This window comes from the organism of the source record quoted next, unplaced genomic scaffold (assembly GCF_019419815.1).
Source record: "Pyrus x bretschneideri cultivar Hongxiangsu unplaced genomic scaffold, Pyrus_bretschneideri_v1 Contig153, whole genome shotgun sequence".
Taxonomy (NCBI): domain Eukaryota; kingdom Viridiplantae; phylum Streptophyta; class Magnoliopsida; order Rosales; family Rosaceae; genus Pyrus; species Pyrus x bretschneideri.
In genome coordinates this window covers 106,245-122,668 of record NW_025999450.1, presented here as the reverse complement: position 1 = coordinate 122,668, position 16,424 = coordinate 106,245, and the positions used below count along the sequence as shown (strand labels likewise).

Here is a 16,424-nt window from a genome sequence, read left to right as displayed (position 1 = left end):
AGGGCGTTGGATGCTAGAATATTGAATGTTTGATAATCAGTTTTAGTTAAGTGTTTGGTGAGATAAAAAAAAATACAGGTTTTTCTGTTCAAGAAAAAAAAAAAATTACAGGTTTTGATATTGTATTGTGCCGCGTAGAATAAAGGCTCGTGACCGTTCAGGACCCAAATATTGTCCGTCCCGGCGCGGCAATTCCAGTTACCGCTCAAATGCAATGGCATTCAGGCGCGAAAATCAAAATCCACCCTAAGCGGGAATTTTAAGGCAAACCAATTTGGCGGGAGAAAGAAAAATTATGACAATTAGGAAAAAGAAATTTATCCTAAAAAGCAGAAAAAGAGGAAATTAAATCGCCCTGGAAATCATTTTACACTATTTATAGAAAAGAAATTTGTTAGCTCTTGGATAAAAAACTTGTTAATCTATTTATCTAATTGCCGCTCTCTGTCTCAACTACCGTTGCCTTTTCTTTTCCAGAAAACAAAAAAAATCTCAAAGAAGGTTTTTTGTTTGTGAATATTTATCCGAAAAGCCATTACTCCTCTCTCGTTAGGGTTTCGGAGTCTCATCTCGTTTTTCTTCCTAATCTCCAATCCAATTGACACAAACAGCGCCTTAACCCGTCCTGTCCAAGTTCCGTGGGAGTTCGGGATTCGTATCTGTGGATTTCATCTGGGGTTTGACTGAATCGGACTTTTCTAGCTCTAAGCTCTTAAGAATGATGTGTGAAGTGGCGGTAATCGACGGCGGAGATGACCCGAGCAGCCAGAAATCTACCAACCAAGATCATGTGAGGAAGACCCAGAAGCGAAAGAGGGCTAGTTTGGACCCAGAATGTTTGGGAGTCGAGGCGAAAAGGGCGAAGATTGAATCTTTTCGCAAGCAGCTTGATGGGTTGTTTGGGTACTACAAGGAAGTGATGGATCAGAAATTAGATTTAGATCCGAAGCAGTATGGGAACAATGTGAATTCGGTCATTGGGGCTTTGATCGAAGAGAGTGGCCTGCCATTGTCCAAGCTTGTTGAGGAGGTCTTCGACAAGGTCAAGAACGGCAATGAGGTTCTTGGGAATGTGACTTTGGCCTATGTGAAGAGCATTGTGCTCTTTGTTGGGCAAAGAGTGATGTACGGCGTGCCAAATGTTGATGCTGATGTGTTGGAGGACGAGTCCGAGTCCTGTCTTTGGTGTTGGGAGGTAATGTTTGTATAGTTTTGACTTTTTGTCAAGATTCAATATTTGCCCATCTATTTTGTGTATTTTCCTGAATTTGTGGTGATATATTTATGAATTTGTGTTGTTCTTATTGGGTATGTTTTTGTTCATGTGAAATTGTATTTAGATTGCTGTTTAGGTCTGAATTTAATTGCTGTTCCGTTGTGAGCTTTAATTTGGTGCTTGGAGAGAAAAACTGCATACCCTGGCAATTTAACTTTGTTTCTGAATATTTGGCAATTCTATGTTCACCCATAGTTTTTTTCTCTTTTGAGATGTTGCCTATAGCTACTGCTTGCTTGTTGCTTGCGTATTGTTGGGCCGCCTACTAATTGTTGTTGTTTGTGAACTTTCTATGCTGCAGTATTTATCTTATCTTTGATTTAATAAGTTATTATGTTTTCTTATGTATTATTTAGACAAGAGATGTAAAGTTGATGCCAGCATCTGTGCGAGGAGTATTGAATATTAGGCGTACTTGTCGAAGAAAAATCCATGAGAGGGTTACTGCTGTTTCTGGTATATATATGCTTCCTTACATAGATGGCTGGTTTTGGTTTGCTTATGCAGTCCTTACTAATAATGAGCAGGGATGCAATGTATTTTATCTTTGTTGTGTTTAGTTTTGCAATACATGAATCACATGAAGTTTGTCACCACAAAACAGATTGCTTCATCTAATTCTTATTGTCAACATAATTATTGTCTCCAGCAGCATTCTCTGTCGCTGTGGTACCAATATATTCTTTAAAACCTTGTAATCTGATACTTATTTTGTTAGGCAGAAACAGAAGTCTGCAATGCGTAGAGCTATTTACTGCATAAGTTGGGTTTCACTTCCTTGAGTTAAAATAGACTTTTCAAGCATAGGGGAATTTGGATAATTGATCTAGTTGTAGTCCCTGTCTTCTGTGTTTTTGTAAATTAAGTGCTTGCTGAGGCTATATATATACCGAGGAAAAAAATCATGTTATGCTTTCTCATATGCACATAATGTATCTGGCTTGAAGACTACTTGTGATGTGACTAGCCATGCATAAACACTTCTCGATTTCTAACGTAAACCGAGAGATGAAGGGTTCTGGGGTCGAGGGGTAGTCTTTCATTTACTTAATACAGATTTTGGGGTCAGACAAGGATAGGATCAGAGAAAGTGTGCTTGTACCCGAACCGAAAAGAGGGAAACAAAGTGGAAACTAGAAAAGAGGATGATGCAGACAATAAAGACAGGAAGGGATTACTTACATTCATCTGCTTTAGGTTGATATTTCCAATTAACTATCATAACATTTTATAACGCTTCTTAAGGGGCATGGTCCCATATTATACAGATTATCTTTCCCAATTATAGATTTTATTTCTTTATTCTTTATAGGGTATTGACATACCACTGAGAAATAAAATGAATAAGAGTGTAGAGTAATGAAAACTGATGCAAAGTAGTACGCACCAACCTTTTCTGCCTGCTGATCATGTTTCTTCAACTTTGGGAACCCTCGTCTAGTGTCTTGTTAGTTATACACTATGTGCACTTGAATTCACTTCAGCTCACTGAAGAAGGTTTATCTAATTCATTTTCATGTGGCTATGAAAGGAAATAAAAGTTGGTTTTTCTTTGTACATGACTCCAGGATGACTTGAACCGTTGTGCACCTTTAATTCCTACACTGTCATCTTCATTAAGTTCCTTTGTGTTTTTTATTGTAAGATGAGTCACTGACATATATATTTATGTTAGCAATGACAATGGCGCTACAAAATCCTGAGAGCGATCAAAATTACATACATGACCTGACGAAGGCATCAGAACAGCTTGATAAAGCGCTGTCTGAGGAAAAGATTCGATCGTTAATCGATTGCTTATCAGTGAAAAATGGTGCAGACATGTATGTATATTCTACGAGTATCAGTAAGAGTGTTTCTATTTTACATTTTATATTCATTAAGGTCTTTATTTTGTTTACCTCTTTGTCGTAGGGCAAAGAAGGAAGCAAAAAGAGAAGAAAAACTACTACTTAAACAAATGGAGAGAGATAAACGAGAGGCTGAGAAAGAGAAAAAAAAATTGGAACGTGAGCGTCAAAAGGAAGAGTTGCAAAGTGTAAGTTATTTTTTGATACCTTTTGTGTTTCCTAGTTGTAATGTCATGAAATTTAGAAGTATTTCAGGAGAAAGAGTTAAAGCGGCTGCAAGGGGAGTCAGAAAAAGATGAAAAGCGTCGTGAAAAAGAAGAGTCTGAAATGAGGAAACTGCAGAGGAAGCAGCAAGAAGATGCTGAAAGAGAACAACGCCATCGAGAAAAGGAAGAAGCTGAATTGAAAAAAAAACTTTCCATAAAAAAACAAGCTTCAATTATGGAACGGTTTGTCAAAAGAAGTAAAACCAGCTCAGTGTGCCAGAATGACCAGTTCCCAACTAAAACAATTGTCTCAGAATCATTGAGTAAAAACAGTGAAAATATGCCTGATGTAGTCACTCAGTCAATGGACAGCACTCTTTCATCTAATGTAGAGATTAATGCCGAGGATGTACGCAGGTTGGTATTATCAATATTCAAACCATATATCAATAAAGATGTATTCGTCTCAAAGTAAGATAGTTTCTTCACATATTGCAGGTCACACTTGTCTTCTTGGCGTCACATTGGTCATTATATTTGTTCAAACAGAAACCAACACTGGGGCCGACGTCAGAAGCCTAAGACTGAACTAGTTAAGGAACTCAAGCTTACAACCAGTAAAGAGCTAGTTCATGGGGACGATTTAAGCACTGAGAAACTAGCTGATAGATGGGGAGAACAAGTTTCTAATGATAAATCATGTCAGATTAATACAGATTGTTCTCTTGCTGCTGTTAAAATATGCAAGCGGGGAAAACAGCTTTTACAATTTGATAAAAGCTGTAGACCTGCATTTTATGGTATATGGCCTAAGAAAAGGTGAGTTAATCTCCTTCATGGATTTTGTTTTTGGAGTGTGAGACTTACGTGAGATATTTTAAGAACATATTGTATGGCTCAAGGTCTATAACAGTCAACCTGCACAGTGTCTCCACTTTTTGATCATTTAACTTTAATGACTGCTTGAAGTTTCAGAAAGCACATATCGTTTGTCAATCATCAAGTAAGTTTTTGGGAACATGCCAATGTTGACATATAACCCACAGGCCGGCACATAGTCTGTTTATATTTGTGTCTTTCTGTAGCTGACCCTGATTAGTTGGTATCACATTTTTATTGAACACTTTTAATTGGAAATTCTTGGGCACAACGGTAAAAGGGAAGCAAGAAATTACATCATTTGAGTACTTTACAAGTTTTATTTGTCTATTTGTATCTAAATTTGTGTAGTGTATATTTTGTAAGGGAATTGTTATTCGCACTCCAAAAACTCATTTTGCACTCCAAATTTTCTATAAATAGAAAGAACAATACACTTGTGAGGAGTGTAGAAAGAGATTTTTGGAGTGCTAATAACAGTTCCCTTTTGTAAATTTCATTTTTGTTGTCTTTTTATGCAGTAATGAAATTAAATCATGACATTTTGTCTTATGTGATGTCTAGAATGCTTAACTGCTGTGTGCTCAAATATGACACTGATCGTTTTTATTGTAATGTTGTCTTTCAGTCGTGTTGTTGGACCATGCCACCCTTTTAGGAGGGACCCCGACTTGGATTATGATGTTGATAGCGATGAGGAGTGGGAAGAGGTAATATGACTCTTTTCATACAATGTAGTTGATATGTAGGAGATGATTGTCACTAATGACTCTGTCATTATCCAGGAGGAGCCTGGTGAAAACCTCTCAGATTGTGATAAAGACGATGAAGAAAGCTTGGAAGAGGGGTGTTCAAAACCTGATGATGAAGATGAAGGTGAAGATGGCTTTCTTGTACCTGACGGGTATCTCTCGGAAAATGAGGTGAGAAACTGTGATTGGTAGACGTTGTGAAGTTACTTTTCACCCTTATGATAATGCTTTGGATGATCATTGTGTATGTCCACCAAAATTTGGTGGTTGTGCTTGTGTCCGTATGAAAGCCATTGCCATAGAGTAATTCCATGGGCATAACATTTCCTTTCCGAATCTTTCTCGGTTCTGCCTGTTATTGATGAGTGAAATGTTGTCCATTCTCATTTAAATTACCTTTATATGAAAGTATCTATTTGTGAAACTTGCTATTTTATGCATGCAGGGTGTACAAGTGGACAGGATGGAAACTGATACAACATTTGAGGAAACCAGAAGCTCACCCAGAATTAAGCAAGATTTAGAGAGTGAAAAATTCTCTATATTGCTTCGACAGCAAAAATATTTAGGAAATTTGACAGAACGTGCTCTTCAGAAAAATCAGCCTTTAATTATATCAAATTTGGCGCATGACAAGGTCTCTTTGTTAAAGGCTGAAGATCTTAATGGTACTCTTAAGCTGGAACAGATGTGCTTGCAAGCTCTGAGTATGCATGTATTTCCTGGTCGCTCACATGTGGAGATATCAGTTGATGGCATACAAGAAGACAACCAAGAAGTTTGTCTTTTAAGTGGCAGTCGCTGTATTAAATCAACCTCTGCTGTGACAGCTATACCAGAATCAGATTTGCCTACAATCGTAAGTAGTGCATTTGTTTCTACGGTTTAATTCAGAAACCTTTTATGAGATTGTTTCCAGTTTACATGTGCTGTTTCATTGGTACTGCATCCTAAACTTAGTATTAGTTTAAAGTGATAAACTAAAAGGAGTGGTTGGGGATAGCTTCATAAATAATTTTGCTTTGTTTCAACCTGTTTCTTAATGGTGCCAACGGTTGGCTACTAAGAATAATCTTTGCAATTTTCAGGTTTCTGTCATTCAATCATGCTCACAGAGCATCAATAAGGTGTTACAAACTTTGCAACACAAGTTCCCAGCTGCATCAAAGTCTCAGTTAAGGAATAAAGTGCGTGAGATATCGGATTTTGTGGATAACCGCTGGCAGGTTAATGACTCATGACTCGGTTGAGTGCCATTCCGGCTCCTTTCAAGACCCACTTGCGCACACACATGCACAGACACATGCGAAGTCTTGAATATTTGAGATCTTGCAGTTTTGTCTTTTGGGAGTGAGATATGCCTCTTTGGCTCAGTCTAATATATGTAAGAAGTTATGGTTTGCTAATATACGGTCATCCTAATGCAGGTGAAGAAAGAAATTTTGGAGAAAGTTGGCTTGTCAATATCTCCTGGTATGGGTAACCGTGTTCAGATAAATGGTGTTTACCATCATGAACCTGGTTAATGTATTCATTTGAGACTAATATTCATCTGTGATTAGCAGAAAAGAGTGCTGGGCGGAGCAAGAGTATAGCTATGTTTTTCTCGAAAAGGTGCTTGCCGCCTGCTGGTAAAAGCTTTAATCCTAATGAAAAGTCACCTCAGCTGGCTGGGAAGGCAAGTTCTGCAGAAGGGCATCAGAGTTGCACGTAGGAACATCTGTAGCCTCTTGTTTTAGTTACCCATAATGTTATGTAATATACGGGACGGGGTACATGGCTGTGTTTTGGTGAGTGGCATGTTATATATGCTAATACTATTTACTAGCAGCATGTATCTCTGAAATCCCATGTAGTATAGATGGGGTTTGATGTAAAATCTGTGTCTGAGTACCGAAAGTACCAAAATACTTTCGGTACTTTTAGTGAATAGTATTAAGAAAAGATAAAAATGTGGTTTTTCGTCAGTACCGAAAGTATTTTGTTAAAACTCTTGTTAATTAATGAGTATCATTCTTGTATATTAAGAGAGTGGCAATCATATATGTATGGATTCGTAATGGGTAGTGGCTGGGTGGGTTATTGGTGGAAAAGCATCGACAATGAATGAATTTTGAGGATGCTTTTGTCCCAGAAGCTTTAAAGCAGCAAAAGCATAAGTCAAACCAATTTTCCTTGCTTGCTTTGTAGACTGACCGACTTGTCGTCGACAACAAAATTGAATTGGAAGGAAAAGACAGGTGGGAGATTGTGGCTTTTTTCTTCTTCTCTACCCACCACTACCAGTCTACCAGTACCAGACAACTGATCCGACCCATTGCTGCCGATTGGTTTTACTACTACTTGTTTATCTTTGGGAATTGTCCACCTTTTCAAGGCCTTAAATGGAAATGCCTCTTCATGAATTTCAGCTGCAATTTTCTGTTTATATTGTATGATTTTGTTTTCTGTCAATGATTAGACTGGATTAGATTCAATCTTCTATATTCTATCATTCTGTTTTGCTCCAAATCCAAATCCAACTCTCCCACTCCAACGCTGGCTGCTGCTACTTTCTCTATAGTTTCGCCCCTTAATACCATTTCATTTTTTATTTTGTTTACCAAAAGAAAAGCCCATCAATTTGTAACACTTGTACGATGACTTTGTATATTGTATATGTTTACATGTGGTTCACCTTGCGACAATACGGAGATGATACAAAGCTGGTCTGTGCATAATCAACGCAATTAACCATGGGATATTGCTATCGTGCTGTTGTTGTGGGAACGTGGCTGAACCTTGAGCTTTGAATCACTTTTGTAATAGAATAAACTGCTGGAAACAAAGAAGGAATGAAGGGAGAGAGAATTACCAAGGCAGAGAATCCTAGTCCGTACAGGTAATTTACATTTTTTTGATTATCTCTGTATAGAATGGGTCTCACCTCATCATGAAACGAAAGTTTAATGATTTCTCTCGTCTCATATTTTGTTGACATGAAAAATGACGCCATGACCTAGCGGTTGTGTTATGTTCATTGTTTTTCTTTACTTTTGACACATGATAGTTTTAGTGCATTAAACTATTAATTATTTAAAGAGGACAATTAATAAGAATTAAAACTCCACAAGATCACACAAATATGAGTATTTTTCGCCGTTACGAATTGCATGTTATGTTCATTGTTCACCACATACCTATTTATCCCTAATTCTAGCTCAATTTACAAGCACATGTGGCTCCTAAACTCTTCCGGTCAATTTTATTTTATTTAAGCAAACAATATTATCTTAACTATGAGCTAAGGGATTGGATTAAGCCTTACAATGAGCTAGCAATAATGTTGTTCAAATTTACTTTTAACGAGAATTGGACCGAATATCTCTCACTTGCAAATTTCTTTGTGAAAATTTTACCCTAATTATTGTTAGCAACCTAATTAATGGCCAACCACACAAATGTATATGTATATGGAAAATACTCTTCGCACACCTTTTCGATATAATATAAGCGTGCACTCCTCTTGTTTGGATAAGAAATTAAAACTATGTGGTCAATTTAGAAATGGTTTTTATCATAAATAGTCCTTGAAATTGATCCATCTTATCAAGATGGTATTTGAAATTGAAAACAATCAAGGTAGCCCCTAAAAATGAGTGTTGCAAACTAATGTGGTCATTCCGTCACAATTCAGTCAAAAATTCTGTAATGTGCTATCCACTCAAATCTAATTCTCCACAAACGAGACCACTAGGTGATGAGCATATATATGCGTGTGTATGTTTTTTTTCTTTTCTTAGAGAAAATCGAAGTTATTTCATTCGATAATTGAAAATTTTAAAAACTTTAACTTTTGAAGTTTTTGAGTCGAGAGGTTTTGGATGTGGCGGTTTGGCCACCATATCGTGTTACTAGTTTACTTATATTACAATACATATATTTATATTATATCATGATTCGTGTTATAATAACTATCGATGCAAAATAAATATGGTTTAGGGTAGGTAAATTGTGATTACTCAAGTTGACATGGTTTAGGCTAGGTAAATTGTGATTACTCTCAAGGAGAATAATAAACTCTTTTTGTGGATTTGAAGTTGGGAAAATTTCTCGTATGAAACACTCGAAACAAGATTACCGTGGTGACATCTATCACCGAGCATGTGGGTTCCAAGTTGGGACAAATGGGGGCAGTGTCAGAACCAACATGAAGTTATTGTTGTTCTTGATCCCAACCATTTTGAAAATTCTATATATATTTGTTTATGTATTGTATTTGACCTATATAAACAACTAAGCAAACTAAACTACAACTTCATCCTCTTACTTCTTCTATTTTCTTCCATAATATTTGCCTTTCATTTCTTCTCGTGTTCGACTCTATACAATAATGTGCCCGATGAAATACTTTAGTTGAAAATTCTTGTTAGTCTTCAACATTATTCCACAATATCCTGCATCCACCCTAGACAAGTCTCTACAAATAATAGTAGTTGTCGACATAAGTTGGCATAAACTTTGGACATATGTTGATATGAATTGACATGTGCCCACAAGATGCTCGACAAAATGACTCAAGGAAGCTTTATTTATTTATTTTTTATTTATTGATATTATGACCTCATTATTTGAAAATCCTGACTATAACATTGAATGTGGGGCTTTGCATTGATTAATTACTGGAGGGACCAACGATATATCACCACATGGGGGCTCTTCATTGGGGGTTGTCTTGCTTATCGATGGTTACGATGAATGTTCTTTACACTAGGCCTCTTTACAAGGCGATTCTCCAATTCGTACAAGAGGCCCTTGTTCCTACAATAAACTTTTAGACCGATCAGAAAAATGATAGATTTCCTTATTAATCTGAAAGAAATGGTACTTTGCCCATACGAGATCCTTTCCTCTCGATCATTAGCATGAAAACCCCTATTAATATGGTTCGCCTGAGTTGCCTTGCTAAGATGAGGACTTCTTTTACCAATCGGTACACTAGGGTGCTCCTTGCCGATTTGTAGTTTAACTCGTTCTACATGTAGTGTAATGGGGATGGAGACACGGTGCATCGAGATGTTCATATACGAGGATTCGTGTTAAATGAATAGGTGTGAGTGTTGGGCACTCATTGATCAATATTATGTATGACGTACATTCATATTATACCACGTGAATAAAATACATTATGTAATTGTATGAAATTGTACATTAAAATTTGTAAGATATTTGTAGGAGGAATTAGACTTTTATTTAGCCCACCTCGTTCATTTCTTCCTAGTATAGATAATATTGTTTGTTAAAAAAAAAATCACACAATTTTGCAAATTCCCGAAAAAAAAAAAAAAATGGAAGGAACGCAAGAAAGCAAAGCCAAAGCCAACCGACCGCCCGAAAAATAAAGTGGCAATGACGTGATTTGGTGGGAATGAGTGGCCCTTATCGAAACTAGGTAACTTTAAATAAAGAAACTTGCCGTCTCCCTCGCCAAACATTTCCTCGTTTGGTTGCGGGTGTCCTTCTCTCGTCGCGTTGCCTTCCCCTTCTCTCCCACTGAGAGCCTCACGTCACATAACCTGAAACCAACTCTCGCAATTAGCACTTCTCTGAGATTCACGAAAGCGGAACGCTCGAGAGAGGGAAAGAAAGCTTAGAGAGAAAGAACCAATGGCTGTGAGTCTGAATTCGATGCTGACCTTCCCGTCTCACAGCCTCACTGCCAAGTCCCACAATCTCAGATCTCCCAAAATCGTCATGGCCTCCACTCTTCACTCCTCCACCAAGTGAGTTTCCTTCCATTCAATTCATTTCTGCATTTTCATCGCATGTGTGCGCGGCTGATCATCTTGGGGTCTCGGATGCCCACTTGGCGAAAATGCAAATGGGTATCGCCAAGAACGAATTTTTAACCATTCTGCTGATCTGGGTTTTTACTTTGCGAAAGGTTTATGCTAATTCAGCTGAATAGAGGCCCTTTTTTGATTTCTGGGCTTCTATTTTGCGTTAATCTCATTCATTTTGTATGCATTTTGAGAAATATTTTGTTATTGTTGAGGTTTGTGGACGTAATTGAAATTTATTTTATTCCTATTTTATTTTTTGTTTAATTTTTGGGAACTGGTTGTTAGCCAATTCCTTTTTTCTTTCACCTGCATGCATGGTTCGCAGTTCAATTTTTGCTGCAGGACATATAAAAGAACTTCTAATGATGATTGGATGTTTTTTGAACCTTATTTTCTGAAAAAATTAATAAAATCCTCTTTGTGCTCTTATTGCTATTGAATATATTCTATTGATCTTGCTGGGATATTTTAAAAGTTTTTCTGTTATTTATGAAAATCGCTAGTAGGTTTTCTGTTTGTTGTTTTCAATCTGAAGGCATGCGTGTGTTATTTAACTATTTCTTACATTAGTTGAGCTGTAGATCTGATTTCTTGAGTTTCTCTTTCTTTTTGAACTGTGTCCTGTAAGTTGACTAGTTTCATTTATTTAATCGATTTATTCAGTATATGTTATTTCATATACAAGTATAATGCATCAGTTCCCCCCGTTTCTTTTTTTTTTTTTTTTGTGCAATTTGTTGTTTTGTATTTCTCCGAGTACTTGCTATCAAAGAGTTATGGAGAAAGAATATGGGAGAAAGGGTAAATGAAGAAAGTTGGTGGGAGGGAGAAGAAGAAACAAAGAATAATTAATGAAAATAAAAACAGCTTTAAAATAGTTTTTGGTTTTTAGTTTTCATTTTGTGTACTTTTCCTCATACATTTTCTCTACTTCATTCAGACAACTCTTCTTCATCCTTCTTTCCCCCATAAACTTTCCCCATATCTCTAGCACAAAAAAGTGAACTAAAACTAAAAACTAAATGGCCCTTTTTGTGTGCTTAATGTTTGAGTCTACGCATTTGCTTGTTTGTTAATTATATATCATTTTATGGGTTCGTGCAATGTAGGTTGTCGGGTCATTGTTTTCATTGTGCTAGACAATTATTCCTTATATTTTCAAGCGTGTACGTGTCATACTTGTTGATATGGTTAGTGGTATTCTTATTGAGATTTGCAGTGGTATCCATGAAATCCACTATGTCCATGTTCTCAAGTTTTCAGTTTTAGCTGTTACACCGTGAGGCACAACTACGGTTTCTTCTGTTCAGTTTCACTTCTGAATTTGATAACTGCCTGTATATTTGATTTCTCCGTTCTGTATTGTGGTTGGTCATGTTTGTTCGCGTCTTCTTAGACGAGCTTACATCTCTGTTCACTCTCACTCTCTCCCTCCCTCTCCTCTCCACCCACCTCAATCGGCAATCTTAGTCTCTTGCTCGGTTCTTCTTTTTGTTAACTTTGTATTACTCTATGTACGCTCTCTCTCCCACCTCTATATAGTTATATAGAGAACTATGAGGTTGTTAGATTCAGTAATTGAAGCATACCAATTTTAGATCTTTTCTTCTGTTTTTTACAGAGAGACTGAGAATCTGAAGAAGTCTTTTGGCCCTCCACGTGAGGTACATGTTCAGGTGACTCATTCAATGCCTCCTCAACAGATTGAGATCTTCAAGTCATTAGAGGATTGGGCTGAGAATAACATCTTGGTGCACCTAAAGCCTGTTGAGAAATGTTGGCAACCACAAGATTTTCTTCCACTTCCTGAGTCAGATGGATTCGAGGAGCAAGTTAAGGAGTTGAGGGAAAGAGCAAGGGAAATTCCTGATGATTACTTTGTTGTGTTGGTTGGTGATATGATCACAGAAGAAGCCCTTCCAACGTACCAGACAATGCTTAATACCCTAGATGGAGTTCGGGATGAGACTGGTGCAAGCCTTACTTCCTGGGCTATTTGGACCAGGGCGTGGACTGCTGAAGAGAATAGGCATGGTGATCTTCTTAACAAGTATCTTTATCTCTCTGGACGAGTAGATATGAGACAAATCGAGAAAACAATTCAGTACCTTATTGGATCTGGAATGGTGAGTTCTTTGTTTCCTCTCATTTTGTCTGTTTTTGTTATTTTTTGGACCGTGATATTTTTTTGAGACATTTCTGAGTCCACGCTTAGGAATTTCAACATTGTAGCTAAGATTTTAAAGTTATATTAATCTTGAAGGATACAAACTTGTGAACTAAGGGGCAATGCAATTGTTATCTTCTTTTTTTCTTTTACATTATTTGCTGACTGGAGTTTGGGATGCTTAAAACTTTTCAGCTGGTCATAAATATATTACAGTAGGGAAGATGAGAACAAGTCATGAAATGTTAATAGTACACGATGTCCTAAATTTCTGGCGTATATGGAAGACTTTCTTTATGTTCATTTATAATACTATGCTTATGGCACCTCAGAGAACCTCTGCATTGTAACCGTTGTGGAATTTTAGTCTAGTTGATTTTTTAAGGGCATGTCTAATTATCAATTCCTTGATGTAAAAAAAAGGGATGTTTAAATTTCTGGTGATGATTATGAACAAAATGGTTGTCTATTATCTCATGTCTGCTTGGAAAATGAAGCATTTATGTGTGACTTATTGAGTTAACAAACTATTTCGAGGAATAGCCATTAAGACATTACCTTGATTAGAATGTTGTACCTGCATGATTGTCACTTATATTCATGGATGTAATCTCATGAGTTATCACTACGATGATTTAGAATAGACACACAAGCACACACACGCTGACAGAAGATTCTTAAGAAAGAACATCTACCCCATTCTCCCCCTCTCCAATTTTGGTTGCTTGATTTAAACTCTGCACAGCTTACGCTTGTTAAACGTAGCTGAAATTTTCTGTTTATACTGTTATTACCATGACTATTGTTACTTTTATTATTATTATTATAAATATTAATATTACATTTATACTATTTTGGTTTTCAATTTTGCGTTTTCTGTAGGATCCTAAAACAGAGAACAATCCCTACCTTGGGTTCATTTACACTTCATTCCAAGAGAGGGCAACATTCATCTCCCATGGGAACACAGCCAGGCAAGCCAAAGAGCATGGGGACCTGAAATTGGCTCAGATATGCGGCACCATTGCCTCAGATGAAAAGCGCCATGAAACTGCGTATACAAAGATTGTGGAAAAGCTGTTTGAGATTGATCCAGATGGCACTGTGTTGGCCTTAGCTGACATGATGAAGAAAAAGATATCAATGCCTGCCCACTTGATGTACGATGGTCAGGATGATAATCTGTTTGATCATTTCTCAGCTGTTGCCCAGAGGCTTGAGGTGTATACTGCCAGGGATTATGCTGATATATTGGAGTTTTTGGTTGGAAGATGGAATGTGGAGAAGTTGACCGGTCTTTCTGGTGAGGGACGCAAGGCGCAAGATTTTGTGTGTAAATTGCCACAGAGAATCAGGAGGTTGGAGGAAAGAGCACAGGGAAGGACCAAGGCTTCATCCCTTGTTCCATTCAGCTGGATTTTTGGTAGGGAAGTAAAGGTTTAAGCAGGTGGTGGGTGCGTTGTGCAAATTCGCCCCTCACCCCCGCCCCAACTATCCCCATATCCTACCGTGTCTGGTAGAGAGAGTAATTTCGGTAGGGCTTTTGTTGATGCACTGTTTATTTTGTCTTATTTGTCATCCTACCTAGAAACTAGAACAAAAAAAAGAAAAAGAAAAAAAAAAGGGAGAGTAAGGATTGTGTTGGTTTCGTTTTCCCTTTAGAATGAATGAATGAATGAATGTGTTGTTTATGAATGAATGAGGTGAATGATTTTATTCTGTAAATAATTCAAAATACTAGCAGTCCCAACCCAGCCACTGCCAGGCACAACAATTCCAAAACTGGTAATTACAAATTTTCGAGCGAGCGAGCGAGCAATTGAATTTGAATCAACGAATTAATTACTACATAATAATAAGCAGCGGTAGCAGCACATATGCATATTATGATAAGGGGGATATTTTATAGAATATAATTATAATATGAAATCAAAGGAGCCTCTGCCGAAGTGCAGTTGTTGTATGTTTGATGTTCCGTGTCAGACTTGGAAGGGCCATGGCCAGTCCTTCAAATCCTCGTCAGCTGCTTGTTGCACCTTGGAACTCCTCGTACCAGCACCAGCACCACTTCCCTCAACAGAGGCATAGTACCTCAGGAAGAAGGCGAGTGTGAGCACCACCCACTCCAAGCAGAATATCACCACGCTCAGCCCTCCTGCCAATTTCAGAATCACACTCCCATCCTCTTCCCTCACGTACGACTTGAGCTCCCCGAGAAAGTCCCCCGTCCTCGTGAACACCAGCACCGCCACCGACCCTTGGAATATCGCCGTCAGTACCGTCGACACCATGTGCGCTCCGTACCACTTGGAGCTCGACCTGCTCCCCGCCGCCGCGCATCCCGAGATGGCCCCGGCAATTGTCAGCACGTGGAGCAGGATCAAGAAGAAGCCGCACACCGACGGCAGCAGCCGCAGAGACAGCGTCAGGAAGATGCAGCTGGAGGCTGCTCCCAGCAAAATGTAGTTGCTCAGCAGGAACACCTTGTGGGTGTGGTATGCCGACTCTGACCTTGCTCCTCCCAACTTCGCCACATTCATCGACATGCCACCCATTTCCGAACAATTATCGAATGTATGTGTGTGCCTAATTTGTAGACTGTACCCACTAAATACAATACTAGATGGATCTGGGATTTCTCAAAGCTGATATTCCCCTTTTCCTAATCGAGAGAGAGAGAGAGAGAGAGAGAGAGAGAGAGGTTTATGATTCAGGATTTCAGATTGTGGGGCAAAATCCCTATGTATTTATATATAAAAATGGGGTTAGCGGAGTGGAGGGCTAACGGTCACCTTTTCTTTTGGCTGTCAAGTGTGATGTGAGAGGCTCCCAAATCAAATATGCGATTTCTTGTTCGTGAGGATCAGAAATATGACCGTTGGCGTTGGGACCAAAGTTAAATATTACCAAGCTTTTGTAACGGCTACTTGATTAATTTTTGCTCTTTATTTGTTTTTGTCTGATTCAATTATTTTGTCACATCTTCCCATTATTCATATGCTCTTGCAATATTGAATTGACTAGGATTCAAGAGGTACGATGAAACTATTATTATAATTCAGTCGCACTATCGAGAAAACTTTTCCTACAAACAGTACTACTCCCTGCTTTTGGACAAGTAATCCCATTATTTCTAGTTCTCATCCAACCCTAGTAATTTTGATCAATATATATATGAAAGCAAAACTTATTTATGTATTTGAATTACCTACGTTCAAAGTTGTAGCTCTTCCTCCAACCAAAAAATGACAACCTCTATATAAATCAAAAGCACCTCATCAACACACATTAATTACCAATAAAATTGTAAACGGACATGATTGTATAAAATGAGTAATGTTTTTCTTCACTTGTAAACAAAAGTTTATCTGTTCAATAAAATTGACTAAAACATAAGGATATGTAATCACACATTTAAAAACATGGTTTAGGAATGATAAACCAAATGCAAATAGGTCGTTTAACTACTCAA

The 16,424-nt window shown here is 37.8% G+C and overlaps 3 protein-coding genes across 6 annotated transcripts; 2 read left to right on the top strand and 1 right to left on the bottom strand.

Annotated features, from left to right (window-relative positions):
• The first annotated feature begins 226 nt into the window (after nucleotides 1-226).
• On the top strand, nucleotides 227-7,457 carry LOC125475653 (chromatin assembly factor 1 subunit FAS1-like). 3 transcript variants are annotated; one of them, XM_048580633.1, is made up of 12 exons: nucleotides 227-1,195; nucleotides 1,633-1,732; nucleotides 2,952-3,099; nucleotides 3,191-3,314; nucleotides 3,382-3,749; nucleotides 3,831-4,151; nucleotides 4,840-4,921; nucleotides 4,997-5,134; nucleotides 5,409-5,822; nucleotides 6,052-6,189; nucleotides 6,391-6,436; nucleotides 6,526-7,457. In XM_048580633.1, the coding sequence occupies exons 1-12, from the start codon at nucleotides 719-721 to the stop codon at nucleotides 6,675-6,677; spliced, it is 2,508 nt and encodes an 835-aa protein (XP_048436590.1). In that variant the 5' UTR covers nucleotides 227-718; the 3' UTR covers nucleotides 6,678-7,457. The 3 variants fall into 3 exon arrangements, with proteins under 3 accessions (XP_048436590.1, XP_048436592.1, XP_048436591.1); XM_048580634.1 differs by having other exon boundaries at nucleotides 232-1,195; nucleotides 6,529-7,457; XM_048580635.1 differs by lacking the exon at nucleotides 6,526-7,457 and having other exon boundaries at nucleotides 229-1,195; nucleotides 6,052-6,208.
• Nucleotides 7,458-10,429: 2,972 nt separating this feature from the next.
• LOC103951829 (stearoyl-[acyl-carrier-protein] 9-desaturase, chloroplastic) lies at nucleotides 10,430-14,647 on the top strand. Of its 2 annotated transcripts, XM_048580631.1 has the most exons (4): nucleotides 10,430-10,725; nucleotides 12,407-12,911; nucleotides 13,835-14,401; nucleotides 14,432-14,647. In XM_048580631.1, the coding sequence occupies exons 1-3, from the start codon at nucleotides 10,610-10,612 to the stop codon at nucleotides 14,393-14,395; spliced, it is 1,182 nt and encodes a 393-aa protein (XP_048436588.1). In that variant the 5' UTR covers nucleotides 10,430-10,609; the 3' UTR covers nucleotides 14,396-14,401; nucleotides 14,432-14,647. The 2 variants fall into 2 exon arrangements, with proteins under 2 accessions (XP_048436588.1, XP_048436587.1); XM_048580630.1 differs by having other exon boundaries at nucleotides 13,835-14,647.
• Nucleotides 14,648-14,771: 124 nt separating this feature from the next.
• LOC125475652 lies at nucleotides 14,772-15,682 on the bottom strand. Its single transcript, XM_048580632.1, has one exon. It carries the CDS (start codon nucleotides 15,505-15,507, stop codon nucleotides 14,932-14,934), a length of 576 nt encoding a protein of 191 aa, XP_048436589.1. The 5' UTR covers nucleotides 15,508-15,682; the 3' UTR covers nucleotides 14,772-14,931.
• Nucleotides 15,683-16,424: the final 742 nt, after the last annotated feature.

Coding starts and splice junctions, on each gene's coding strand:
- LOC125475652 (XM_048580632.1), bottom strand. CDS start 15,507: ATGGGTGGCATGTCGATGAATGTGGCGAAGTTGGGAGGAGCAAGGTCA.
- LOC125475653 (XM_048580633.1), top strand. CDS start 719: ATGATGTGTGAAGTGGCGGTAATCGACGGCGGAGATGACCCGAGCAGC. Junction 3,100..3,190: donor GTGAAAAATGGTGCAGACAT/GTATGTATATTC, acceptor TCTTTGTCGTAG/GGCAAAGAAGGAAGCAAAAA. Junction 3,750..3,830: donor AATGCCGAGGATGTACGCAG/GTTGGTATTATC, acceptor CACATATTGCAG/GTCACACTTGTCTTCTTGGC.
- LOC103951829 (XM_048580631.1), top strand. CDS start 10,610: ATGGCTGTGAGTCTGAATTCGATGCTGACCTTCCCGTCTCACAGCCTC. Junction 10,726..12,406: donor ACTCTTCACTCCTCCACCAA/GTGAGTTTCCTT, acceptor TGTTTTTTACAG/AGAGACTGAGAATCTGAAGA. Junction 12,912..13,834: donor ACCTTATTGGATCTGGAATG/GTGAGTTCTTTG, acceptor CGTTTTCTGTAG/GATCCTAAAACAGAGAACAA.